This window comes from Drosophila obscura, unplaced genomic scaffold, assembly GCF_018151105.1.
Source record: "Drosophila obscura isolate BZ-5 IFL unplaced genomic scaffold, ASM1815110v1 contig_186, whole genome shotgun sequence".
NCBI classification, from domain to species: Eukaryota; Metazoa; Arthropoda; class Insecta; order Diptera; family Drosophilidae; genus Drosophila; species Drosophila obscura.
Window position 1 is genome coordinate 5091641 of NW_024542774.1, and position 22227 is coordinate 5113867.

General features: G+C 46.4%; 5 protein-coding genes across 5 annotated transcripts; 1 reads left to right on the plus strand and 4 right to left on the minus strand.

The window, feature by feature from the left end:
- Positions 1-1302: 1302 nt before the first annotated feature.
- On the minus strand, positions 1303-3682 carry LOC111079410. Its single transcript, XM_022374587.2, has 6 exons — positions 3256-3682; positions 3013-3176; positions 2556-2948; positions 2317-2493; positions 1963-2252; positions 1303-1904 (listed from the first exon to the last, which is right to left on the minus strand). Exons 1-6 carry the CDS (start codon positions 3527-3529, stop codon positions 1457-1459), a joined length of 1746 nt encoding a protein of 581 aa, XP_022230279.1. The 5' UTR covers positions 3530-3682; the 3' UTR covers positions 1303-1456.
- Positions 3683-6328: 2646 nt separating this feature from the next.
- Positions 6329-14146, plus strand: LOC111079406 (general odorant-binding protein 56a). The gene is made up of 5 exons (XM_022374581.2): positions 6329-6439; positions 10561-10658; positions 13214-13298; positions 13490-13612; positions 13686-14146. The coding sequence occupies exons 1-5, from the start codon at positions 6329-6331 to the stop codon at positions 14037-14039; spliced, it is 771 nt and encodes a 256-aa protein (XP_022230273.2). The 3' UTR covers positions 14040-14146.
- A 135-nt stretch (positions 14147-14281) lies between these two features.
- On the minus strand, positions 14282-15162 carry LOC111079421 (general odorant-binding protein 56a). The gene is made up of 2 exons (XM_022374605.2): positions 14809-15162; positions 14282-14746 (listed from the first exon to the last, which is right to left on the minus strand). The coding sequence occupies exons 1-2, from the start codon at positions 14899-14901 to the stop codon at positions 14393-14395; spliced, it is 447 nt and encodes a 148-aa protein (XP_022230297.2). The 5' UTR covers positions 14902-15162; the 3' UTR covers positions 14282-14392.
- A 511-nt stretch (positions 15163-15673) lies between these two features.
- Positions 15674-16594, minus strand: LOC111079416. The gene is made up of 2 exons (XM_022374594.2): positions 16516-16594; positions 15674-16444 (listed from the first exon to the last, which is right to left on the minus strand). The coding sequence occupies exons 1-2, from the start codon at positions 16582-16584 to the stop codon at positions 15815-15817; spliced, it is 699 nt and encodes a 232-aa protein (XP_022230286.2). The 5' UTR covers positions 16585-16594; the 3' UTR covers positions 15674-15814.
- A 2253-nt stretch (positions 16595-18847) lies between these two features.
- Positions 18848-19524, minus strand: LOC111079405 (general odorant-binding protein 56d). Its single transcript, XM_022374580.2, has 2 exons — positions 19414-19524; positions 18848-19343 (listed from the first exon to the last, which is right to left on the minus strand). The coding sequence occupies exons 1-2, from the start codon at positions 19459-19461 to the stop codon at positions 18996-18998; spliced, it is 396 nt and encodes a 131-aa protein (XP_022230272.1). The 5' UTR covers positions 19462-19524; the 3' UTR covers positions 18848-18995.
- Between the last annotated feature and the right edge of the window lie 2703 nt (positions 19525-22227).

Consider the following 22227-nt stretch of genomic DNA (forward strand, 5'->3'; position numbering starts at 1 on the left):
CTGTATGTGGGTAAGAGGGGAATTTTAGGATGCTTACCCGTACAAATATCTGAATATTCATGCTGAAGGAGTTTTGTAATTAACGAAATGATAGAGCCGATCGAGATAATACATAAATTATAATTTTTAGTTAGGAACTGTAGGAAAACTATTCGAATATCACTTAAGGATCATAATGTGCGGGCCGATCGTGTGATTGAAGAAATTTTACAAACTTCCACTATGCCATGGGTGCTTATAGGGTATATGCCATAGCATCGAGCCAGTGTTTCGGCTTATATATATAATATATACACACATATATACGATACATATAAAAATGATAAAGCAAAATGGCGAAAAGTGGCAGTAAAAAATAAAATGCGCTGCCGCAAAAGTGCCATTTGTGGCATAAACACATGCGCGCCAGAAAGTTTGATAAGACAAAAGGCAAAGGGAGGTGCCATGGCCATGCCACACCAGGTGGCAGGCAGGCAGGTGAAGTGAGTGGGGCGCGGCAGGCCGAAAACTTTGCCAAGTGTGGCATGAGCTGGCAAGCGGCTGTGTGGCAATGTCCCAAGAATGAACTTCGTTTGCCGCAGCGGCGGCGTTGGCGTTGGTGCCGAGACCGCAGTGTGAGTGTGCCACCAAATGCTGCCACTAAATGTGTGCCAAGTATTATTGCAGTCCCCGACACACAGGTCCCTATCTATGCGGGTGGTGGGGATGGGAAAGCTTTCTGCCCAAAATTGCCCAAGGAGCTGAGCTGAGCTCCTTGAGGTGCCGCGCCGCGCCACAGCTCGCATAAAATTAGCACAATAAAAACACATAAATGCGGCACAAAAACATGAAAATCCACTTGTTATAATTTAATCGAGTTGATAGAATTTTTACGACACCTTTTTCCAGGTGCTATACGTGGCTGTGTGTGTGTGCATGTGTGTGTTGGTGGAGGAGGCTTTCCTTCAAAATGTGGGGCCAGAATAAAAGTTTTAATCACACGTTGCCTGCCATTTTATTGCTGGCCATGAAGATTGCGAGTGCATTACGAACTTTACTTGGGATTGGGATAAAGTTACTTTTAATACAACATTTTAAGTGCTCAAAACTAAGTGAAATCACTTGGATTTTATTTGACTCTAATTGGGCCAGAATGGCAGGCCAAATATTAGCATATATTCTGATACGGCAGTTGTTGCAAAACCAATATTAGGAACTCGAATATTTTCAGCACATTAGGCAGTTTCGAGACCTTTTTTAGGGGGCTCCCGTTTGAAGAATTCTACAGTTACTCTTTTGGTTTTTTATTTTTTTTATTTTCTTTATTTATATTTGTTTTTTGTTTTGCTTTGTGCTTACGGTGGTTTATTCATGTCGGAAAAGTAAGTTTAAAACTACAGGGGTCAGTGGCCCCCATCTATAAAACGATGCTACAAAAACAATAATCAATAAAAAACCTATATGCTGAATGGCATAACTAAGTGTCCTCGCCGGCTGACAACTCTCTGAAGCTGCCATTCGAACGGTTACTAGACTCGGCCCTGCTCGCGCGAGTACTGAGTATCACAGTGTTCTTCTTCTTGACCGACTCCTCGTGGTTGCACACCATGCAGGTCTCCACAAATGACACCAGGGTCCGCGACTTAAGGGCCCGGGCAATGGGCAGGGCAGCCTCCAGGGCGTCTTTGGTCTGCTCCAGCTTGTGCACGACGGCATTCGCCTTGACTATCTGCACCACATTGAGGAACTTCCAAAGGTTGCTATTGCAGTTCTTGGACTCTTTCACGCCCTTGCGGGCAACAAATGCGCACTCGGAGTGATGGCCCTGTTCCAGGTGGCACTGAGATATCTGGTGCATCAGATAGCACTTCTCGATCGAGTACTTGGCAAAGATCATTCTGTGCTCGAGGCGCGCCAACAGTCTCCTAAGGGGCAACAAGCGTGTTTTTACAGTATGAGAAACGGGACAAAATGTGCTCTTACTTGGCCCTCATGGTGGCGGGGTCCTGGAGGTCCGGCTCCGGGTGGGTGGAGCGATCACCAAAGATGAACGACACAAATTCCATCAGCTTGTCCGTTGGCAAATGCAGTAGCCTGAGGATCGACGATGGCTCGTTGGGATTGAAGCGCTTGGGGGGCGTCAGTTGTTCGGCCAGGGCCAGGGCCAGGGTGTTGTACATCTCGTTGAGGAACTCGAACTTCCAGCACATCACGCGGTGCGTCTTCTTCACCACGTAATCGCCCATCACCTCCTCCACGAATTTGGTCAAAGTCTGTGGGGTGGGGACAATAGGTTAAACATTAATTGGCCCATTCCCCATCGGATGTGCTGTTCACCTTGACCCTCTTCTCCTTGCGCAGCACACGAATGCGCTTCAGGGCCGCGTTCATGGTGCGGTATGTCTGGTACTGTACGTGGTAGAGGAAGGACTCGCGGTACCGGTCCGACAGCTTCTTGTTGCGATACTTCATGAAGTTCACGTAATACAAAGGACTACGCGATTGTAACATTTTCTGCGGAAGAGCAAAGGGAGTTGGCCTGGGACAACAGCTGATCGTGTGTGATCTCTTCTCACCATAAACTTGCGCACAATCTCGTACTGCTTGACACTGATCTTGTTCAGAAAGTAGGAGGACTCCCTGCACTGGGACAGCAGGAGGGCGGGATTACTGAGCAGGCTCTTCATGAACAGCACATCCACCCAGGACTCGTTCAAGTACGTCTGATGGAAGATATTGAAGGCTCGCTTCCGGCGCGCAATCTCCAGTGGGGAGAGCAGCACCTCCTCAATCTCGGGTATGCTGACAACATCGCATTTGTTCTGCTCCCGCAGCACCTTCCACAAGGGCCGCTTGTCCACTATCTCGTTGGCCTTCATCAGATCGTTCACAATTTGGACTGTCCTGGATTGTTTCGAGAAGAATGCGGTCATCGCATCACCCGTACAATCTTTGATTACCTCGTCCACCTGAGAGCAGAGAGCATTGAATGAGAATAGAACTGCCATCCCAAAGATCAATGCGATTCCCTACCACCACCAAGCGGTTCTCGAAGCTCCTCGTCTTGTTCCCCGTGAACTGGCGAATGTTGTTGTGCATCTCGGCCTTGCTGTTCTCGAACTGATTGAGTTCGTAGAGTGCATCGCATATTTCCAGATTGATGTAGGCCTTCTCGCCACTCGTCCTTCGCGCCATTCCTGCACACAAGGCACAAAGGTTGGCTCGCTCAGTCGCAGACTCTCTCTCTCTCTCTCTCGCGGATGCTCTAATACTCACTCGCAGCCTCGCGGCTGTCCAGCAGGGCACCCTGCGTTTGGGCCGCCTTCCGCTTGCTCTGGCAGCGCTTATACATCGTCATGTGATCCTGGGCATCCAGCTCGAGGGCCTTGTTAAAGTAGTGCATGGCAAAGTTCTCCCTGCGGCGGCGGGAGTAGTAGCCGCCCCAGTCCTTGTAGATATGCTGCTCGATCTCTGGCGGCCAGTCGATCTTCTCCCATGGATTCACGGCCTCTCCCACACCCACCTTGGGCGCACCCACGATCGATGTCATTGTATTTTTGTGGGAATATCCTTTTGCGTTTCCCCCTGCTGTTATAATTGAATTATTTTGTTGGAGTTTGAAATGTGAATAAAATGATTTGCTTGTAAAAGGCTTTAAAGGCTTTAAGTGTACTGTGAATTTAAAAAATGTCTCAAAATAAATGCCAAATAAAATTTCAATTGAACCCTGAGGTAAGCTGACTAAAATAAATAAAATCACACCATATATACCAGCTTATACATACATACATACATGCATACATACATATGTATATTTCCAACCGCAAATTATAGTTTTGCCTCGTTTTCATTTGTGCCACTGAAGGCGTACCTTCGTGTGTGTGTGTGTGTGGCAAGTGGCAAGTGGCAAAGGCGTATACGTTTCCTCTTCAATTTTGAATTCTGTCACACTTCTAATAGGCGCCTTGCGGCTCCGTTAAAAGCCACGCAAGGCTGAACTGTGCACCCAAAACATGTGATTAAAAGAGGAAAGCGGAAAATGTTATGGAAAATTCAACCGCAACTCAAAAGTGACAGAAGTGGCACACACACACACACACACACAGGGAGACTTCACCTCCATTCCAAGCGAAAGAAATCACTTGAAAAAAAATCGCCTATAAATTGTGCTTCACACCCCACACACCCCACACAGTTCACAGCTCAAATAGGAATAGGAACAATGAAATTAAAGCCGTCGGCTGCGATTGGGGCATGGGAACGGGCGAGTGGGCGCTAAGCCACAAAAGGCAATGATAAGTGTCGGAAGCGGGCGCGGATTCCGGGTAGGGGCAACTCAACGCCATCATAAATCTAGTGTGTAATAAATTTAAACAGCAAAATCATGCAAAAAGCAAAAGCAGGTTCTGGGCAGGGCTCACGCACAGGACTCCGAAGGACTCGAAGGCCTCACAGGACTCTGGTCACAGGACGAAGGACGAAGCACTAGCTGGGTCGCTCCACAATGACTACACTTTAGCGGCAAATTTGTGCGCATTGTCGCCGTATTATTTGCTATTATTTATGCCTTTTCCACTATTTACTTCCTTTCTTGGTCCTCGCCACGCCACGCCATCCATTGGTGGGTTGGTGGGTTTGTTGGTGTTGGGGATATGCAAAAGTGGCCACTCCTTGGCCAGGACCAAGGCCTGCCTCACACACACACACACACACACTCACACCACAACATGGAAAATCCCCGCTCCCATGCCCCACCGGCCGACACTTATGGCGTGCTGAGCATTTGCGCTTGGAGAGGCTTGCGTGGATTTTAAACATTTTCACACAACATTCTCATATTTAGACGTCGCACATCAGCGCCGCTTCCACCCCAAAACACCAAAAACCACCTCGATTCGAGTCGACTCGAGTCGGTTCGGTTCGGTTCGGCGATAATGTAAGCCAGAGCCATAAGCCCAAAATAAAGGACACCCGAAAGCGGACCGCGCACCAACAACATGCAACAGCACCACGCGACCCCAAAGAACGGAAAATCTGTGAAATGTAATTGTTACCATGAAAGCACGGCCGAGGAGGCACAGGATCTGGTTGTGACTGTGGCACATGCAGAGCTCCCCTGCCCAGGCACACACACACACATATACCCCCATTCGGTTAAGAGCATTTTAAGTAAGTTTGTGTGGTGGGCAAGGGACAGGAGAATGGGGAATGGGGAACGGGGGAAGCCATCTCTGTGCCACATTCGCAGTTTGATAATCGCCGTGCCAGGGCCGAGGTCTGGGCCTGGGGCCTGGGCCTGGGCTGCCTTCGCTGATATACAAATTGGCTTTTGCAATGACTTTATATATTTTACGAGCTGCGGCCCTTTTTTTTTTGGAGTACGGCACGTCCTTTCGCTTTCCCGCTTGCCACGAATGCCTCATGTGAGTGGATACTCTGTCTGGGGCTGTGGCTGTTTGCCCTCGCACTCTGATGCGATTATAAAGGAAAATTGATGCAGATAAAATTAATTGAATTCAAAAAGCCCAATCCACTGGCCCCTGTCCCTGTCCCTGCCTGGCCCATTCCGCGCTCAACTTATTCCATTTTCTTGCAAAAGTGCCTGGGACTAGGTTCCCTGCTTTCAACGAATAGTTTTTCGCTGATTTCAGATCTGGGTCAGGCGGCAGTTGCGTTGCCAATTACAAACCCTGACGTGAGTCGCTTCATCCTGAATGGAAATCACTTGTAATCTGGCAAGAAAGGAAGGCCATAATTGTCACTCAATTAAAACCACAAATTAAGTTCCTCTGGGAAGTAGTTTCCCTTTGGTTTCAATCGAATTTCAGTCACAAATTAAATTCCAAGTACGCGTAAAATAAATGCGGAATTCCACAAATTTTCTCACAAGAGTCGCTCAGTCTGAAGTTCCACATAATTCTGGAGCAATCTAATCACTGGGTTGCACAATTCAATTATCTCTGGAATAGATAGATTACAGGTTAAAAATAAAAGTTCCCCAGATGTTTATCGCCAGCATATAAAAGGGGGACCGACCTTAGAGGGGTTTTCCTGGCATGACTAACAGGCGGCTATACTCGTATTCATTTACAAGGTCTTACTCATCGCCATGGTCATAATATTTGGCCCAATATTTGCTTTAGTTTATCGATTAGCAAGTTATACAAGCAGATTAGATAGGACTTTATCTATATGAGTGCGGGAACGGACAGATTTGATAAGCGCTAAAAAGGCTGTCGATTGGGAGTTAGTTGCCCACAAGTGCTGGTTCGTTTCGCACGTGCATTTCAGTAAGCAAAACTCTTGAAAAATACAACAATGCCACCACCGCACGGAGGACCCGGAGGACATGGAGGACATGGAGGACACGGTGGACATGGACATGGTGGACCACCACATCATGGCGGCCACCACGGACCGCCGCATCACCATGGACCACCCCACCATCACCACGGACCGCGTCGACCCTGCTGCCTGTGCTGCACGATATCCTAAATGTTTTCCCATTGATTAGTTTAAATAAATCCACCAGAAGCGGCTTTCGTACATTTAAATGCGCTTACTTTAATAATCAGACTAATTAGTGTAATCGAGTGCCTTGAGTGCTGGGCAATTAATGGCTGTCTAATGCCAATGTGTCACCTCGCAAGGCTTTAAAACCTCAAAAGCCACAGCCACAGCTACACGGCCACGGCGGTTACTCTCCTTATACATACATATATGTATATACAATGGCACGAGGCTATGTGTGTGTGCGTCTGTTATGTTGCGTGTCGAATATTAGAGTGTGGGAGTGGGAGTGGGCCCCCCCCCACACGCATCGCATTTGAGGTCCAACTGACAACTGGCCTCCCCACTAATTTATAGTCAGTTGAGCTGCTTGCTGCTGCCGAAGACCAGAAGACATACAAGTGCCATAAATTCTGCAAAAGGAACACATTATTTATACTGTCAACCAGTCTATATTTTCGGTACATTTCGGTATATTCCGGCGAGGGAAATGCGCACTCTCAGAGACCTAACCGTAAATAAGTGCATTGCCAAGCAGCCGTTCGCCCTGAAATAAGTCTTCATTAGCGGTTAAAATGCTGACTGGCTGACCCACAAAGGCCTTAAGTCTGTGGATCTGGTGGGGGGTGTGCTCCACGATGCTGGCCAGGCAATGCGCCTGGTAATCGACTACTTTTCTTCTCATATATATGTACGATATACTCTTTATATTGAGCTGTCGCCCCGTCGCAGCCACAGAAAGAGCCGCAACCGTAGCAGCGTTAAAGCCGGAAATGGCCAAACAGTAACAGCCAACAACTGTGGGCAGAAAAGCGACAACGCGGATGGCGGAAAAGAGGAAAATGCTTAAAGTTCAAATTAAGCACAACAGCTGGCGAAAAATTGAATTGAAAGCAGAAGCAGCAGCAGCAGCAGAAGCAACAACAGCAGCACCCCAGTCCCACCAGTCGCTGCCGAAACAGCCAACCAGCCACCCCCCAAACACAGCACCCAAGGCATATTCACGACAGCAGGGGGAAAAACAGCAAAGAGAAAACACAGTCAAGGGAAAACCTTAAAAGTAAGGAAAAACCCGAAGCACGCTTTCAGGCGATGAGGCAAGGAAACAAAACGATGTTGCCGCTTGCTTCGTGCCTAACAGCTGGCAGAGACGACTCTCTCTGAGAAGACGCTCTCTCTCTCTCTCTCTCTCTCTCTCGGTTTCTGTACGCTGAGAGCGCGGACACACTGGCGCCATTGTGTGGCATGGCGTTCAGTTTGGGTACTAAGCCCACGCATGTGCCACAATATTGAGTGGAATCCAAAGTAACAAAGTTTTCTGGTTTTAGTCCTTCGAAGCATGTTCAGTGGATGCCAATAAATGGGATTGCGCTGCTGCAAGGCCCCTCCAAACACAACACCAATGAAAGACGTCTTATCGAATTCTTTGAACAGGTTATTGTTCCATAATCAAATTCTGTTTTGATAAGTGAATGGAGCATGGAAAAACGGGGCCCTGGAAGACGTCGGACCCTCTACTAATCCTGTGTTAATCCGCTTCTTGCTGTGTAAACTTTTTCCAAATTGTTTTTTTGTAGCATTGTTGAATTATATTCGCTCTTCCTGCATCATTTCCCGTGCTTCACATGCACAATGACCTAAAAGTGGCTGCCACTAATGGCCCCATCCATGGCATTATCCGTGAGTACGTAATTACATATGCAACTGCTTGCGTTGTCTGGGCCCCGTGATGATGCCCGTGCCCGAGGAGTTTTCCTTGTGCCTTCTGCCAAGCAAGGCAGTTCCAGTGCATAAATTATGTTGGGCCAAAGTGCAAGCAGAGGCTATGTGTGTATGAGTATGTGCAACATAAACCTTGCCACTAAGCGACTCACCAGACGGACTTTAGTTTGTTGGAGAGATTAACGCCTTCATTTTGTTTTTTATGCCACACCAGCACACTCACAACGAGTACACCCATACATAGAAGTACACATACTCACATACATATACATCCTTTCTGACACTAAGCCGTCTGGGAGGAGCATGAAAACTGCAAACTGCAACGGAAGCTGCACCTCATTCTCATCCCCAGACCAAGTTCCATCTTTTTCCGCCTCCGCCTCAGCCTCCGCCCCAGCCCCTGCCACTTTTTGGCTAGAGCACTGGCGCACATGGCGGCCACTCCACTGTGCCGAGTACAGTGACAATAATACTCATAAGCGCCACAACAGCTGCAGGAGCAGGGGCAACTGTTGGTCCGGATCAAATGGTGGAATAGTGGAGGCCAGACCGCTCGGATAAGGTGCGAAAGATAGTGGAATGTCTGTGTATGTGTATGCGGGTGGTATGTGGATGTGTATGTGGCACGGAACGGAACGGAACGGCAGTGTCTGTTAATGTTAATGATAATGATGACAGTCTGTCGCTGGCTTTGGCTGCACTTGCTCTTGCTCTTTATGCCGACGCTGGAGGACTCTCGGCGCGCTAGTTAAAGTTTTAATTTGGCATATTATAGTGGCTGAAGTGGCACAGCAGGTGCTCGTTAAATATGCCCACAGAAACACATGGCATTAGAGCACGAGCATCCACAAGCATCCAGCACTCGCGAAAGCATAAAAAAAAAAAAAACAGAAAGAGGAATCTGAGCCAGAGTCTGGAGACTTATGGCATTGAACTTAGGGGCGGGCGTGCGGTCTTTTCACTGCCCTCCAAGTGGGTGTATCGGCACGCTCGAGTGGCTCCAAATGAATAGTTGAAGTGGCGACGCTGCATCCAGACGGATGGTTGTTGCAGCATTATAAATCACATATTCATCGCAGTATTATGGGCATAATTGTCGGCATGGCGGCACTTAAAGGTTTATAGATTAAACAGGAAAAAATCGCCATCTCTGGCCCGCTTAATTAGAAACAATAAATATTTAACTAATCTATCTGTGCACCTACGATCCTATTATCTTCGATATCTGGCTGCTCAAACAGATAATACGATGGTCACGATTTGGATGTTAAATATATAACAAAAAAATGGAAGCTATGAATGTTAAGTACACGTTAACAGCGGCATTAAACCGGATGACAGAAAGAAAAAAGTTACAGTTTAGCTGCGTGTTTTTAATTGGAGATATTTGATGGTTTTTTGCCATGATTTACTTCTCTCATCCATGCCGATTGGGAAGTGAATCCCCTTCCACCCACACAGTAACGTAGTTGGGGCAGATTTATGGCCAACGATAAGCTGGGGGGGGGGGCAAGACAGCGACAGTAATTGACTCGTATAACGCTGGGCACTATAAAAACTTATATGTATAACTCGTTATGTGTGCAGCGACGCTCCGCACTTTGGCAGATGAGGTGATCATAGATACGGCCACGGCCATGGCCATGGCCGCAGTCAAAACCAGCCCAGAGTCCACTCTGTCTATCAGTGTTCTTGCGGCTTCTAGCTAAATACATTAGGCAAATTATTTGCAACTTTCCACCACCATTTGAATATAAAACAGCCAAAGGGAGGACGAGACAAGGCGATTGGATATATATTTTGGCAAAGCATTTTCAATTCAATCAAACGCCCACACACACACACACACTTCTTTTGGCCACACACGTACACATGATGGCATTTAAATAAAAATAAACAGGGAAAAGGAAATACTTTGAAACACTTTTAAGCATCATTACATTAGCAAATTTTCCCGATTTCGGGGGCGGGCAGGAGCGGTCTGTATCCGATTGAGAGGAAGGATTCTGGGAAATTTTTCTTTTCTTTCTTTGTGAGCGGAAAGTACGCGCTGCCTTTGGAGTGGATTGGCATGTGTGCAATGGGTGTGGCAGAAGCAATAACAATACACACACACACACACACACACACACAGATTATATCAATGAAAAGCTCTTCTTTCGTGCGCTTGGAGTCTTTTTTGGCATTTTCTAATTTCCATTTGAGGGGAATTGCAGAAAATGTAATTATTGGCGAGACCGCTGACAGGACCAACACGTAAACTGTTGGCCAACATTTGGTGTAGTTGTCGTTATAATAAATAACATCAACTGTCGGACCCTTGACACTTGACATCAACTGCAACGGAAGCGGCAAACAGCAACAGGAGAAGCAAAAAAGGAGCTTACAGCCAAAGACTCGAACCCGGATCCGGATCGGGCTCCGTCTCTGGGTGCAGTGCATGCAAAGTGGCAGAAAAACAGTTGCCACTGCCGCATATTTCAAATGTGGACACATGTAAAAATGCTGAAGCGCTGATAAGGACATTAACATTTGCCCCCCAAACGGATGGCGGGGTAAGGGCTTGCAGAGGCTTCCTTCCGTATGCGAAACATCAAAAAAAGCGGAAAAACCTTCACCCCGTCGCTTTTGACACGCAAATTTATAACGGCAGCAGCAACAAAAACTTGTGGCCAAAACACACAACACACCAACCTCCCAACCACCCAACCACCAAAGCAAACACCCCTCCCCAGCCAACGGTGGATCCACAGGAAAAGAGAGGGAAAGAGAAGCACAAATTTGGAACGCATACAAATGCAATTTAAATTTACTTATTTAGAACCCCTGGGAATTCCAAATTATTTGCCTTTTCACGCAAATTTAGCGACCATTTTTCTAACAGAAATACGGCAACACAAACAACAACAAAAAAAACAAAACAAAAAAAAGGCCCAGACAGGTGGGCCTCAACCACTGTGGGGTTCGGTTCGCATAGTTGGACAGCGCTGCTGCTCCCCATAGACGTCCCACTGACATGTGTTTCCCCAGACCGATTCTTGGGCGCAACTTTTTCCAACTTGGTTTTCTTGTGTGTGTGTTTTGGGTGGGGTGGGGTTTAGCGATTAGAAAATGCTTTTCCCCAAGCAAAAGTAACCCAAAGACTCTGACAAATGCTCTTTGGCTAGGATATTTGTGCTCTTGTTGTTGCCTCTGTGGTGATTAATGACGTCGAAAGCTGAGCGGGAGTTTTCCGTGGCATGGTGGGTCTGGGTCTGGGTACCGAGGTTGGTTCATGGCTGGTGGCTGCGGGGGAGCCTGCTGTGTGGGGGTGGTGCGGTGAGGGGATGCCCTGGCAGCTTAATTTAAAATGAAAATTGTACTTAATTTTCAGCTGGAGAGGGTAGGGTGGGGGGAGGTTGAATTCCAGGGTATGGGGTGGGGGGAAGTTTGTAGACTGATTATGTTTTTCAAGTTTGGTTTTTGGCCAAACTCTGCAGCAAATATGCGCTGGGTAAGCCATCAAAGGTCATCCGTAAGTCAACTCCATTGCAGTGCCCTGAAAAAGTTACATTAAAAATCACATAATTTATAGAGAATATTTTGCTATAGAAACAAAAAGCAATGATCAGTAAAATGCTCAAGCATGTCAAATATATATAAATGAATCCTTTCCTTTTATGAGCCATTATTATGATAAAGTTTTCGGGTTTCTTGAAAACTTGTGCTCGTAGACAAATATCCTGGCATACTCAAGTGTACGTAAATACATACAGATGTACAGACGTACACTTGTATGCCGGGTCAGAGTTTGTCATTCTTGTGGAGTGTTGTCCCCCCGCCACAGGCAAATTGAATTAAGATTACCACACGAGGATTTCAAAGTATTTCGAGAGAGAAGTCAAACCAGCTTTAGTTTATTATTATTATTGCGTGAGGGAAAAGTTTCGACCGCAGCTGGGGAAATGGAAGGACGTGGCTGCAGATGTGTGTGTGTGTGTGGGTGGAGATGAAACATTTTTCAATCGCAATCTTAAGGTTTATTTCTTTTGCGCCAAAGCTACTTTATTTTGACAGCAGACAAACAAATGTCAGAATTGAAATTAAAAGGAAAGCAGCGACAGGCGGCAGCGGCAGGCGGGAGCAAAGACAGCAGCAGTCAGTGGAAAACTTGTGAAAAACACGCCAAACCCGCAGAATAATACCAAGTCGGTGAGGAAGGAGGGGTGGGGTGGGCGACCGCAGTACGCCATTCCAATCAGGAACTCCAGCACTGTCTTGGAGGCCCGGACCCATCCTCCAGTCCATCAACGCCCGCCCATACGCATTGCTTGGCTGACTTTCTTGCATTCCCGTGTTGGATCTGGTTCGACTTCGACTTCGGCTTTGGCTCTCCTCCTTCTGCTCCTTGGTGTGGTGTGGTTTGGTTTGCTTTTCCGTTGTGTTTTCCGTTTTTCTTTTCATTTTCTTGTGTTTTTTTGTTTTTTTTTTTGTACATTTCACACAGCGTGAAATTTTCTAAATGTCATTTTGCTGTCATCTCGTGGATAATAAGATTACAACTACGTTGAAATAATAGGATTCAAATGAAAAAACTTTGCCGTCGTCTGTCTCCTTTTGCGCGTCTCAACTTTCAATACGAGAGCTACAACACCTCCACTGCGATGTATATCTGGATCTGACTCTCCGACTGGCTGACTCTCTGACTCGGTTGGTGGGTCTGGGTCTGGGATTGGTATTGGGATGGGGATTTAGCAGCAGCTGGATTGGGGCGCAGTGGAAAGTTTCCGTTGCGACTGTTGATAGAGTACCGCGATAATGAGTGAACAGCGACAGCGAGTCAACTCCCTCTACCTCTCCCAACTTCTACTCCTAGCCCGACCTATGATCTTGAGACCACATCCATGTCTGTGCCATGTCTATGTTCTATTTATATAATTGATTCGATTCCCCATCGCGAACCGACTCAAAGACGAGTGTCTGTGGCTTGCGCACTGCGGTTTAATGAACCATGCTTTCGTAGAGAACAGGCCTGGCTGGGCCTGTGCCTGTGCCTCTGCCTGGGCCTGGTCGGAGTCTGCCTAGCCTCGGGCCAAAGTCCGATGAAAGTACTTGCCAAGATGGCATACAAAGCCTCGCAAATCGCAAAAGAAAAAAAAGAAAAACTACAAGACGAGACAAAACAAAACCTAAACCAAAACAGAAACCACCATCAGCATCAGCTGGCTTAGATGGATCACTGCCGGGGGTCATAAACACAGAAACCGGCTCTCATTACCGTTGGCTGCGGGTATAAAAGACGCCGGCGCGGCCCACACTGACATCAGAACCCAGCCAACGTTCTAGCAAGTCATTCGAAAATATGAACTCCTACTTTGTGATCGCTTTGAGTGCTGTGCTCGTGGCCCTGGCCCTGGCCTCGGTAAGTCTGAAGCCCAGAGAGTCATCTTCTGTTTCTGAGTTGTGAAATTCAACTTGAATTTGTCTGATTGCAGCCCATCGAACTGAATGACGATCAGAAGGCGCTGGCCAAGCAGCATGGCGAGCAGTGCTCCACGGAACTGAATCTGACCGAGGAGGAGGTGGCCAAGGTGAAGGCCAAGGACTTCAAGAATCCCACAGAGAACATCAAGTGCTTTGCCAACTGCTTTTTCGAAAAGGTCGGCACCCTGAAGGACGGCGAACTGCAGGAAGAAGTTGTCCTCAAGAAGCTGGGCGCCTTCATCGGCGAGGAGAAGACCAAGGCGGCCCTGGACAAGTGCCGCTCCATCACGGCCGACAACAAATGTGATAAGGCTGTCAAGCTCCACGAGTGCTTCGAGGAATTCAAACCCGATGCCAAGGCTTAAACTACATAGACAACAGCAACGAAAAAATATGAAGTCTGGCAAAATGTGATTGATTTGTGTGCGCAGTGAATAGGATAAATATTTGAATACACAATTTGTCAGAGAAAGCTTCGTGTTTGATTTCTAAATCATACTTCAAAGTGAGCTTAAGTGGGGGAACTGCTATCACGGCTTAATTGTGGCCTCCTCATGCCCTGACTAGGACCAAATCCCGAGCTCAAACAGCTTATTCAGTTTCTAGTTTTCAGTTTGCATCATTTTATATACATAGATTTACAGCGTCCCACCCCCCACACACGATGCGGGCATGAAATGCATTAATAATTCTATTATGTGATGGGATCGCACTGGCTTTAGGCCTTGGCTCCCTTCACCACGCACTTCTCAAAGTTGTATACGAAATCGCAGGTGGTGGCCGCCTTGGTGCCCCCACAGCTGGCCAGCAGTGCCCTAAACTTGTCGGCGGAGAGGCTGCTGAAGCGGAGCTGTGCGAACTTGAGGATCATGTCGTTGTTGGGCTTCGAGTCGGCGCTGAGCAGGCCCATCTTTTTGTACAGGCAGCTGTGGTAGCACTTGACGGCCTCCGAGGGATTGGCCACCTCTTTGTCCGCCGTCAGCTGTGCAGCATCGGCAGCCGCTATGTTCAGCTCCTTGATGCATGCCTCCTGATTCTGCTTATAGGCAGCCATATCTGCAGCGCTCTGGCCCTGTAAAGGTACGGATGTAAATGGAAGAATTGTCGCCAGGATAATTAGCCTTGAGTACGCACCGCCACAGGCTCGTAAAGAGCAAGTCCCAGGAACAGTATCATCACCAACATATTCACGTTCATCTCGATGGAATTTTCTCTTCTGTCTGACATAATTTTGTTAGCCCAAAGCGGCTTAAATAGACAGGTGACAGTGCCATTTTTAACCGCCTAATTGAACCAATTTAGTTATTAACACACGATTATTCAATTTAAAATAATATTTATTCAATGTGTTCGTTTCTTGGCAATTTAATGTCGAAGGTAATCACCGCCGCTTGAATTAATCTATCGGGTCAGTGAGTTTATACTCACTTTAGTTTTTTTATTTTGGACATTTTTTTTAGTTTTATTTTAAATTCTCGATTATTGTTTGTTAATTGTTGTATGTGTCTGTCAGCTTTTTTTAATACACTAAAATGTTGTTTGGCTTGGAAATAAATAAGCATAGCTCACGGCATTGCATCCTCAGTTCTGGGATACTGATTTTCCTTCTGGTGGCAGAATCATGAAAATTTATGCGCTATGTATATTTTTTTCCGAGTTGAATATCAATGCAAATAAAATCTCACCAATTTAGTTCAGGTATTAAATGAGAAAAATATTATTTTACACTTTTTTTGACGCCATTGCAGCCATCCGAATTATCAGGAATATGTAAGAGCACATTCTGCAAAATTCTACATTAATTTTACATGTATTCTACACAAAAATAATTACTAGCCGCAGCCCCAAAAATATACTTCAAAGTTATATAATGTCAATCGCTAGATATTCCATCCCAAAAGTATTTTATGCTTTATAGTAGACATAATAATCAAAAGAACTTAAATCTGAAAGTATCGGTTTGCAAGCGTATCTATTTCATTTTATTTCATTTCATTTCTATTGGATTTATAATATTTTTACACGGACTTTACAAGCTCAAACATGAATGGATTATTTATTTGGATAAATAAGGAGAATATTATTACATATTTTTGCATTATACCTGGAAGAAGGCTATTGTGTGCGGGCTATACAAGATTTACTCGTCCTTCGTGTCGGCTTCATTGGAGTGCTGAGTGCCATCGATGACTTCGCCGCCGGACTCCTTCTCGCCTAGTTCAGCCTCAGCTATTTCGCTCCGCTCGATTATATCCCTGATCCGCTGCTCCGCATCCATGGTCTTGAGGTGGTTGTAGCAGAGGTGCAGCTTATAGGCCGCCTCGCAGCGGGTGCGTCCCTGGAGGTCGCCGCATTCCTTCACCGCTGGCTTCTCCTTCTGCAGCATGGTCTGGACCTGTTGCCGGAACGCCTGCTCCAGCAGGATATTGTATCGGTACACGTCCAGGCTCTCATACAGGCAGCTCACGAAACACTGTAGCGGCTCGTTACCCTTGAGGTCCAGGTATGGCATCTGCGAACTCATGCCGTAGTCCCCGTCGAGTATACTGTTTTCGCCGGGGGCTATGGGGGCCGCAATCTCATTCTCGGTGGTGTAATCGTTGTTCAAGAGACTCATGTGGAAGAGCTTCAGCTGCGACATGGATATCTCCGTCCTGCGGATGCACGTTTGCAGCATGTCCTCGGTGAGTGTTCCCTTCGTTGAATTCTGCTCGTCCTCGTCCACGGATCGGGTCAGGGACATGTTCAGCGAGACGGTCAGCGATCGGCTCTGAAACGTGGATGGAGTATAAGCCTGGTGGTTCTCTTGATATTCTCCCTCTGAGCCTCGATTCAAATTACCCATGCCAGTGGCAGCAGATTGCTGACGCCCAGGCACAGCAGCAACAGAAATTGGTCTCGAAATAACATTGAACTGGTCTTCCACTGGAAACTTCAATCTGGCCATTGAGTCGACTGCTTTTATAGAGCTCCCCCCATGGATCATCTGCTGTAAATTGCACATTTTAATTGCAATTTAATCGGCGGCGATCGGAGCAATCTGCAAACCATTTTAACGCCTCACTGGCTGATCAGTGACTGATCTTTAATGGATCGCGTCCCCAAATGATGGCCGTTTCCAGTAATTATACGTTTGCAGATCCCAGAACGAAGCCACGCCACGCCCCAGTGCGCACCCAGAGCACCCATTTGGCATGTGAGAACTTCCATTAGCATTGGCCCAAAACATATTTTGTCAGCGCCGTGTAATGGGCTCTATAATCGATTTGGCTAATGACAGCCGAACAAACCGATCTGTGCAAAAAAGTTCAAGCTCAATTTGACAGATGAATCAACAAGCCAATGGGGTGCCCAGCACCCACCCGCCCACTTTGGAAAAGTCGACAGAAAAGCTATTAAAATATAGATTCTATATGCCCCCACCCGATGAAAGGTTTGTTCTACACTGTTTGCCAATTTAATCGTCTGCAATTCTATACTCTATATAATAACTATGAGTACTGACTGACAATCCTTCTGTCTGCCTTACTCTTACCTGCCTTTTCCCCTTTCCCCAGTGTCCTCAAAGGCCAACTCTAATTGATGAACTTAATAACAGACTTGTGCTGATAATCAGGAGTCAGGAACAGAACCACATTACCCTCGAACCCCGAAACATATTGGACTTTAAGATCAAAGAGAAGAACACAAAAGAGAGACAGATAAATAGAAGAGCAAGAGAGCCAATACTCACTCGTAGCGTGGTTTTTATTATAAAATTAAATTACATTAATGCGAGAACCGCAGGCTAACAGTTCCCACTACCACCCGGGCCAGGCCAGGCCAGGCCAGCCACCACCCACACACCAACCCCATTGAAGCGAATCATTTCTTTGCTCTTACATTGAAAGCAAAGTGGCAGGAACAGGACAAGAAGGCAGAGACAGGCCAGGCAAGAGGAAAGTCTGTCGCTCAAGACAAAGGCCAAGTCAAGCCATCAATGTGTTTGTCCCTTTGGCAGCGTCCACGGATCACGGACCACGGACCACAGGACCCACGCCACTGCACAAAACTAAGACTGTGTGTGTGTGTGTGTATCCCGGACCAGCAAACACGGAGGATATCACGCATGTTGGTTTCTTTGAAAAGCCGCCGGGACAAGAACGGAGACAGCGACAGGGACAGGGACAGGGACAGGGAAAGGGAATCGAACAGGAGCAGCGATGGGACAAGGAGCTGTCTACTTAAATGCATTAGCCAGGAGAGTTGAAGCAGAGTTTGGGAGATGGTGGGGGGGGCTGCTGCCTTTTTAATAGACATTAGTAAACGCATCACTGATTATGCCGAAGCTCTTGTGCGGACAACTGCAACTGAAACGGATGCTAAATGGAAGTGACATGACAGCCCATCCCTGACATCCCTGCCAGGCCCATTCCAGCTGTCGAGAGATCCAGCCAGACGGAGCAGACGGAAGTGACAAAATGAATTATAGACGCCAAGTCCAGCCAGTGCGGCGCCGTCAGTTGTGTTCATCCCACTAGCTAATGGCTCTGCTCCAAATTCCCCAAAGCAATTGTCCCCAAACGTGCAAACCACCTGACCCACGACCAATTCAAGCCAACCGAGAACCGAGAACCGAGCTTAACTGGTGACTGCAATTGCGACACGTGCTCAATGAATGTTTAATGATTTGTTAATTGGATTTGGGCCTTTAAAAAGGCGTACCATCCCCTTGCTCCCCTGTCCGAGTCATTGGTTTTGGATATTAGGCCTCATCCTCGTATGCGCCTTCGCCTTCAAGGTCTTTTGTGGCATAAAGTTTACCGGGCGGCGCTCATCAATATTTATGCAATACGCTCGTACATGAGCGTGCAAATGCCTTGGGGATCTGGGCATCCCCGCCCAAGGACTTAAGCCCCTGACGACGGTCTGACAGTGGGCTCTAATGATGGCCCACTGTTATGCAAATGGCTCATATTCGTACTCGTACTCGTACGCGTACAGTGGATACAGCATCCAATGACAAGTCAAATATGCATAAGTAATTATATGTATATAGGAGTTTAGGCTTTTTATTTCCTTTGAGATGCCAAGGCATCTCAGGGGCTGGGCTGATGTATGAGCTGGTTCTGGCTGCAAAGTTTCAATAAATTTCTATACCTCAGAAAGATGGGTGCAGAAAGAGGTTTAAGAATCAGCTGCATGGACTTAAACTTTTGCCATTTTACATTTACTTTTGGGCTGGACAAACAAGTGCTTAACAATTCACAGATACAATATCCTTGCACATAATACATTTTGAAGGTACTGAGATGGACTGAGAGGTGGGCCTGGATCTGGGCCTAGATCTGGGCGTGCTGCTTGTGATAGCACTGGAACAGCTGGTAGGCGGTGTCACAGTTGTCGGCGCCCTTCAGCGAGTCACATTTGGCCTGGACAGCCTTCACATTGTCCTCGCCGGCCAGTGGGCCCAGCTTGGCCAGCACGATATCGGGCTTGATCTGGCCATTGGCCAGAAAACCAGCCTTCTCCAGGAAACAGTTGGCGAAACACTTGACCTTGGGATCGCTATCCTCAAAGTTGCCGGCTCGCAGGGCCTGGGCTTGATCCTTGGTGATGCCCTCCTGCTGGATGCACAGAGCACCGTTGGCGTGGGCCGTGGCCTTCTGCTCCTCTGAGAGCTGCAGATCCTGCAGCGAGAAGGGTATTATGGGGGCGAGTTAGAGCTGCAATCCAACAGTGCGTATGGGCGATACTCACAGCAACGGAGACAGCCACCAGGGCGGAGAGGACAATCAGGAGCTTCATTTTGCTGGTCGAGAGATGGTGTCGGAAACCCTTTGGTATCGCAACTGTTGGCCCCACTCGGCTGGCCACTAGCTTTTATTTGATTTTGCATGCCGCTCGACTGCCTTGTGCTTTTATTATCGCTTTTCGCTTTTTGTGTTCGCTCTACTCCGCTGACCACATTGTGCCCGCCCCAAATGTATCTCTTATATGTATGTGGAGCTCTGTTAGTTTATTTTAATCGTGCCTTAATGATTCTCTCTCGATTTTTTCGCTTTGTTTTAGGTCCGTGCCTGGTCCCTCTGATCCCACTGATCGCTGCACTGAGTCATCTGTTTGCAAGTCTGGCCTAAAGTCCACTCGATACGCGAGGTACCTGCTGCCCGCTGCCCGCTGCCCGCTCCACAACCCCATGCCCCCATGCTCCATGCCATTATTCAGCGCGTCAAGTGCAGTCAAGTAGATTGTTACGATTCCCATTGTACTGCTAATTGGCTTTAATGATCGAGACTCGTGCTCATTATAAGGCTGGGATAATTTGATCTGCATAATGTAAGTGCTAATAGTGATTTCAGATTTGGCTACCGATTAAATAAATCGACTTTTTTCGGACAGGCAGAGCTCCCAGCGCTCATCGAAGCGTCAACCGATTTGCTTTTGTAATACGAGTATATACAAAACCTTCAACTAGAGCAAAATTTCGCACTGCTTGTAAGTATACTTTTATGTAGAATCTTAGATATATAGTATTACACAACATTCATGATTTGGCAGCTTTTGAGGGGCAATAGGCAAAGCCAAAGAAGTGGAACAAAAGTAGTTCTTTGGGGGCCTTTCATTCAGTCAAGGTCAAAATACAATAACGATGTTGAAAGAAAGCAAATAAAACAGTTTCGAAGCTTTTGTAGATCTCTTATATTCTAGATAATTGAATGTACATATATTGAAAAATTATTTGGATAAATATATGTAAAGGCCAAGTGATTTCCATGAATCCCAAATATCAACAGCCTGTAATTATTATATCAATTTATTCATTAAAATCTTAGGTTGAAGATTTGTTTGATATTTGTACACAACAAGAAATAAATACTCATCTGTAAATAGTACACTAGAAATAAACCCAAGCCCAATGAGGCTTGCACTCGCATGGGGTCTCCAGAATATTTGCAGTTAATGTGTTAGTTCTATAAGTGATCGGGTGGCTCTTTCATACCGGTTTCCGAATAGTCTTGGATATGTATCTTCCACTCTCGTTTGTCTCTCTTGCTGTTGACGTAGCACAGAGTTTCTAGCCCAGTGCCAGGTGTCAAAGTCTAACCGAGGTTTGAGTCTCAAGTCCAAACATTGAACTGGTTTGCTTTGCTGATTGGACCGACAGTCTACTATATATAAATGAAGCTGCCTGATTAGTAATTAAAGTGACAGTCGAAGGAGTTGCTGATATGATATTTACATACATAATTTATAATAGTTTGAGTTGAACTCAGCCCTAAACGGTTTCGGTAATGGATGCCGAACTTTGTCCGGAGTTTTCTGGATGTTCACGTGCAACGCAGAACTTTGTATCGCTTATATTACTTATATTTACTGCTGACAGCATCGATAATTCATGACCTACTCAAACTCAACGAGTGTGTACCTGTGCCATGGATGTGCCAACTTTGGAGACAAAACTTACCCGAACAAAACTCGTAAATAGTTACGCACGCCAGGCAAAACAAAACAAAACGTCAGAACGATTATTGGGGGCCCATCGTCGCCTGCCAGGGCCAAAGCACAAATAAAATATTTAAATAGTAATAAATTCATAATGTCAACGTGTTTGTTGTTGCGGCTGTGTCTCCGGCTCTGGCTCCTCCGTAGATTTATTGACAATACTAACAGCAAACACGAATCGAGTCTAGGACCGGGATCCGGGATCAGGTATCCGGGGGACAACTCCTCAAGTAGTTTGATTTTTCTGTTGAATTCACCGCGAACTAAGAGCTCCCATTGGGTAGCTGGAGGGGAATAAAACTGTTTTATCGGAGACATGATAGGGCTGAAAGGATAGGGCGAGGTAGGAGTCGCATGCGGCTCATATATAATATAAATATTAAATACTATATGGCATGGCATAAAAATATAAACAGCACATAAAACGACAATGAAAAAACAATGGCACACGTTATTATGTGCCCGAACAAAGAACTCTGCGAGGCTAATGAAATGTCATCGGACCCCAGGGCCCCAGGGCCCCGTGTCGACTCAACCGAACTGAACTGAAATGCAAATGTCACGCGAAAAACTATTTGACGACAACATTACGTTGACATTATAATAATGCCGTCGAGTCGACCGTTGAAGGAGCTGCTACCATCACCAGTGTCCCCGACCGACCCCAACCCGATCCGATCCGATTCGTCCGTCCGTCCCCGACCTGAAGCGAAAAGCTCTGCCCGCGGTGCTGGCTGGTCCCCCCAGTCATATGCAAATTTTACGAGCTTCTCAGGGCCAGTCATAAAAGTCAACTTATTAACTGTGAGCAATTAAAAACAAAAACAATTAAATAAAACAAAACAAAACAAAAGCGTGAATTGGATTATGGCCAAAATAAGGGACAAACTAAGAGTAGAGATCTCTTGCCTGATCCAGAGTGCATTTATTTGCTTAAATATATCAGTAGGAAGGTAATCATTTGTTTACTGTTGCATTTCAGCAATTTCAAAAGTTTCAAAATCACGTGGGGCATACTATTAGCTGCTGAAAATCAATATTTTAAAGGCAACAAACACATGGAGTAAG